Source organism: Cyprinodon tularosa, unplaced genomic scaffold, assembly GCF_016077235.1.
Source record: "Cyprinodon tularosa strain WSP-4 unplaced genomic scaffold, ASM1607723v1 ctg760, whole genome shotgun sequence".
NCBI lineage: Eukaryota > Metazoa > Chordata > Actinopteri > Cyprinodontiformes > Cyprinodontidae > Cyprinodon > Cyprinodon tularosa.
The window spans coordinates 336,476-342,459 of record NW_024039519.1 but is presented as its reverse complement, the minus strand read 5'-3'; the positions used below and the strand labels follow the sequence as shown (position 1 = coordinate 342,459).

The following is a 5,984-nucleotide window of genomic DNA, read 5'->3' as shown; positions in this document are numbered from 1 at the left end:
CAACTACCAGTTTTAGTCCGTGAGGCAGACACCCTGTCTACTTTTAAGGCTAGGCTTAAAACTTTCCTTTTTGATAAAGCTTATAGTTAGGGTGGCTCAGGTTATCCTGAGCTATCTCTATAGTTATGCTGCTATAGGCTTAGACTTTTGGAGGACATAGGGACCCCCATTTCATCATTCTGCTTCATTCTCTCTCTGTTCTCCTATTCTGCAGAATCTGTTAGTTCAATCTCTAACCTCCTGCTCTCTCTGCTTTTCCTCAGAGTAGCTTTGCCTTGTCTGTTCCTGTTTGGCTGTGACGTCATCCTGGAAAGAAACATCAGCTGTGCTGCTTCTATCAACACCCTTGTTTATAGATGTTGGAGATCGGCCTGTTTTCCAGTGTGGTCCTGTTTCTCTGACCGTGACTGAGTGGATGTGCTCTCTTCGTCCTCTGGCATGGGAGCTGCCTTGGAGCTCGTCTGCCTGGCTGCGTGTTTCCTGGACGGGGCCGCCTTTTACAGCTGCTTTTTGTATCTCTGCTTCTGTCTCCTTGAACCCCAGTCGGCCTCAGCAGATGGCCGCTCACACTGAGCCTGGTTCTGCTGGAGGTTTCTTCCTGTTAAAAGGGAATTTTTCCTCTCCACTGTCGCTACAAGCATGCTTAGTGTGAGGGATTGTATTTGAGTCAATGAGTCGATGCAATCAACTGGTTTTCCTTAGATAGAAAACTTTGTATCAATTTGACTGTATGATCTGGTTGAACTGTAAAGTGCCTTGAGATGACATGTGTTGTGAATTTGGCGCTATATAAATAAACTGAATTGAATTGAATTCTTATATCTCACACACATTCATGGTCTCAAAGACTTGTTTCTTCTTATCACCATTATCATCATCATAACACCCAGGCTATAGATATGTTTTCACTTCAGGACGTAAAAAAATCCTGGGCATCTTGTGTCATCTTCCTCCGAGTTGAATTAGTTTGTGAAAATCTGTCAGTCTGTCGCTGAGAAGTTTCAGCTGCTAAGTGACAGCAGATCCTGAGCTGCAGGGCTTCACATGACACACACACCCACACCCACACAGCTGTGCTCTCCGCCTCCTCCACCATAAACATCAGTGGAGGTGATCTGTCTTCTCCAGTCTCACCTGAGGGTGAGCTGTGAGCGCAGGCAATCTGTCGGCTGTCACTCTCCATCACTTTTCAATCCTCATTCCGCTCAGATACACACAAGACGGAGCGCGGCTGCGACAACTCTTTAAAGACTTCAGATCAACTGGAGGCGGTCTAACAGCTGGCTCTCTGATGACGGGGTCTGCGTGTTTTTAGAGGCCCGGCCCGACTCGGCCCACCAAGCTCTTCATCCTTCTCTAATTGCTTCTTCCCTTTTTAAGGAAAAGTTTTCTGCTGTTAGAAATTTACATACTGAAAGGCTGTCAATTAACAATTTAAGCATTTCACCTTATGTAATGTGATATGCTACTAAATGGAAGGACCAATTTACAGCCAGGTTTGATCCAGGCAGCGACTCGATGAAGAGGAGGGGATCCAAGAGGAAGATGTGTGTCTGTTGAGTTTTCTCCCCTCTCACCCTGAAACAGCCCTACAGCCACCGCACAGAATCAGAACGGTTAAATAAGAAGTAAAAGATAATGAACCTTTTCCATTCTAGATTTTACTCATCAGACCACCACCCTCATCAGACCACCACCTTCATCAAACCACCGCCCTCATCAGACCACCACCTTGATCAAACCACCGCCCTCATCAGACCACCACCTTCATCAGACCACCTCCCTCAGACCACCACCCTCATCAGACCACCGCCTTCATCAGACCACCGCCTTCATCAGACCACCGCCTTCATCGGACCACCGCCTTCAAGACCGCCGCCCTCATCAGACCACCTCCCTCATCAGACCACCGCCTTCATCAGACCACCTCCCTCATCAGACCACCACCCTCATCAGACCACCACCTTCATCAGACCACCTCCCTCATCAGACCACCACCCTCATCAGACCACCTCCCTCATCAGACCACCACCTTCATCAGACCACCTCCCTCATCAGACCACCGCCCTCATCAGACCACCACCTTCATCAGACCACCTCCCTCATCAGACCACCACCCTCATCAGACCACCTCCCTCATCAGACCACCACCTTCATCAGACCACCACCCTCATCAGACCACCACCCTCATCAGACCACCACCCTCATCAGACCACCACCTTCATCAGACCACCTCCCTCATCAGACCACCACCTTCATCAGACCACCACCCTCATCAGACCACCACCCTCATCAGACCACCACCCTCATCAGACCACCACCCTCATCAGACCACCACCTTCATCAGACCACCACCTTCATCAGACCACCGCCTTCATCAGACCACCACCTTCATCAGACCACCGCCCTCATCAGACCACCTCCCTCATCAGACCACCACCCTCATCAGACCACCGCCTTCATCCGACCACCGCCTTCATCAGACCACCTCCCTCATCAGACCACCACCTTCATCGGACCACCGCCTTCATCAGACCGCCGCCCTCATCAGACCACCTCCCTCATCAGACCACCGCCTTCATCAGACCACCTCCCTCATCAGACCACCACCCTCATCAGACCACCGCCTTCATCAGACCGCCGCCCTCATCAGACCACCTCCCTCATCAGACCACCACCTTCATCAGACCACCTCCCTCATCAGACCACCACCCTCATCAGACCACCGCCTTCATCAGACCGCCGCCCTCATCAGACCACCTCCCTCATCAGACCACCACCCTCATCAGACCACCGCCTTCATCCGAACACCGCCTTCATCAGACCACCGCCTTCATCGGACCACCGCCTTCATCAGACCGCCGCCCTCATCAGACCACCTCCCTCATCAGACCGCCGCCTTCATCAGACCACCTCCCTCATCAGACCACCACCGTCATCAGACCACCACCTTCATCAGACCGCCGCCCTCATCAGACCACCTCCCTCATCAGACCACCACCTTCATCAGACCACCGCCCTCATCAGACCACCTCCCTCATCAGACCACCACCGTCATCAGACCACCACCTTCATCAGACCGCCGCCCTCATCAGACCACCTCCCTCATCAGCCCCACCCCCTTTTAAACAACCACCGCCCCTATCGGGAACCCACCGCCCTCAAATCAAAAAACCCCCTTCATCAGACCCCCCCGCCCCCCTTTCCCATCAGAACCACCCCCTTTCATCAAAACCACCACCTTTTCACAGACCCCCAAACCTTCATCGGGGGACCACCACCTTTCCCAACGGGGGAACCACCACCTTCATCCCCCCAAACCCCTTCATCAACCCCCGGCCTCATCAACCACCACCGTCATCAGCCCCACCACCCTCATCAGCCCACCACCTTCATCAGACCACCGCCCTCATCAGACCACCCCCCTAAACGGACCACCCCCTTTAAATTCAGCCCCCCCCCGCCTTCTCAACCCCCCCAACCTCATCAGACCCCACCTTCATCAGACCCCCAAACCTTCATCAGACCCCCCGCCCCTTCATCAAAACCACCACCTTTCATCAGACCACCGGCCCTCATCAGACCACCACCTTCACAAAAACCAAACCCCCCTTTCACCCAGACCCCCCCACCTTCATCAGACCACCCCCCTTCACAGACCACCCCCTCATAAACCCCAACCGCCCCATCAACCACCTCCCCTCATCAGCCCACCTCCCCCATCAACCACCGACTTCATCAAACCAAAAACCCCCCCTTTCATCAGCCCAACCAAAACCTTCATCGGGCCCAAACCAAAACCCTTTCCCTCAAAACCACCCCCTTCATCAACCACCACCTTTCTCAGCCCAAAACCGCCCTCATCCAGACCCACCACCCCCATCAAAAACCACCGCCCACTTTCAACCACCGCCCTAAACAGCCCAAACCACCCAACAAAAACCACCACCTTTCTTTAAGGACCCCCGGCCCCAAAAAAGAACCACCCCCCTTCTTTCGGGGGAACCCCCCTCGCCCTCATAAAGACCCACCGGCCCCCATCAGACCACCACCTTCATCAGACCACCACCTTCATTAAAAAAAACCGCCCTCATCAGACCAAAAAACCTTCATCAAAAAAACCACCGCCCCCCATCAGACCCCCGCCCCATCAGACCACCACCTTTAAATTAAAACCACCGCCCTCATCAACCACCCCCTTTTTTAATAGACCACCCACCTTATCAGCCACCGGCCCTCATCAAACCCCCCCGGCCCTCACCCAGACCACCCCCCTTTCTTTTCCCCCAACCCCACCCGGCCCCCTTCCCCCGCCCCCACCTTCTATCCCCCAAACCGCCCCCCCTCAAAAAAACCCTTTCACCGCCCATCAAAAACCACCCGCCCACATCGGGAACCAAAAACCCTTAAATCAAAACCCCCCCGGCCCCTAAAACCCCAATTTCAATTAAAATTTAAATTTAAAGTTTATTTAAAAAGCCCCCCAAAAAAATTTTCACAACACATTCATCTAAAAGGGGAAACTTTACAGTTCAACCAGTTTCAAATTGAACAAAGTTTTCTATCTAAAAAAAAACCCAAAGGTTTTTTTGGGCATTGACTCTTTTGCCCTCAAAAAACAATCCCCCACACAAAGCCAGGGCCTTGAAGCGAAAGGAGGGGAAAAAAAACCCCCCCTTTTAACGGGAAAAAAAACCCCCCCAGCAAACCGGGCTCAGTGTGAGGGGGCCAAATTCTCCCGGAAGGCCGACTGGGGTTCAAGGAGACAGAACCCAGAGAAAAAACAAAAAGAAACTGTAAAAGGGGGCCCCCCTTTCCGGGAAACACACACCAGGGCAGACGAGCCCCAAAGGGCGGGCCCCTTTCCAGGGGACGAAGAAAGCACACCATTTAAATTCACGGTCAAAAGAAAACAAGGACCCCGGGAAAAAACGGGGGCCAAATCTCCAACTTCTATAAAAAAGGGTTTTAAAAAGGGGCAGCACACCCAAATTTTTTTTTTTCCAGATGACGTCCCCGGGCCAAACAAAACAACGAGGCAAAGCTACCTGAGGAAAAGGGCCAGAGGGGCAAAGGGGTTTTAAAGTTTGGGAAACAACAGATTTCTGCCAAAAAGGGGAAACGAGGAAAAGGAATTTAAAAAGAAAGAATAATAAAATTTGGGGGGGCCCCCCTTTAACGCCCCCCAAAAAGTCAAAGGGGCCTTTATAGCAGCATAACTAAAAGAGTTTACCCTCAGGATAACCTGGGGGCCCACTCAAATTCATAAGTTTTAAATCAAAAAATGAAATTTTTTAACCCTTTAGCCCTTAAAAGTAAAAGGGGGTTTTCTCCCTTTAAACGGCTAAAACTGGGTAGTTGGGAGTTTCCCAAAAGGAAAAGGAAGCCTGATAACAAAAAGTTTCTCCCCTCCCATTCAAATTTTTTTAAAAAATTTCTAGGAACCACTGTAAACCCTGCAGTTTTGAGACCCGGGGTCGCTTTTAGGTAAAAAAAATTTAAAAAAAACCGTATCTCGGGAAAAAGAAACAGGAGCCCCTTTCCATTAATTAAGGGCTTTAAAAATTGTAGAAGGAGGTTTTTTAAAATTCTTATTTTTGGATTTAAAAAATAAACCCAAAAGAAGAAAACCCAAAAAAAGGGCCCAAGATTTTGATCTCTTTTTTTTAATTTTTCATTAGAACTCAAGGTTTGCAGCTTTTTTGGGATCAGCTGAAGGGGCTTTTAACTACAGTTTGTGGGACTTCCTATATTAAAAAATTACAATAGCCCCAAGCCTTTGAAGAAAACAAAGGGCCGGGAAACCCTACTTTTCTCAGCATCACCCCGGGAACGGGATATTTCTAAAATTTTTTTGCAATTTTCCCCTCAGAGGGAAAGAAAGGAAAATTTCTAAAAACCTCCTTGATAGGGGACCTAAATCCCAGGCCCTTTGAATCAAAAAACAACCCAAAATTTTTTTTATTTTAAATTATTTTGAAATC

The 5,984-nt window shown here is 50.0% G+C and overlaps 1 protein-coding gene across 1 annotated transcript; it reads left to right on the top strand.

Moving 5' to 3' along the window:
- Positions 1-1,638: 1,638 nt before the first annotated feature.
- LOC119773484 (extensin-like) lies at positions 1,639-3,429 on the top strand. The gene has a single exon (XM_038270454.1). It carries the CDS (start codon positions 1,639-1,641, stop codon positions 3,427-3,429), a length of 1,791 nt encoding a protein of 596 aa, XP_038126382.1.
- The last annotated feature ends 2,555 nt before the right edge of the window (positions 3,430-5,984 follow it).

Excerpts from the sequence above, each read along its gene's own strand:
- LOC119773484 (XM_038270454.1), top strand. The coding sequence starts at position 1,639 with ATGAACCTTTTCCATTCTAGATTTTACTCATCAGACCACCACCCTCAT.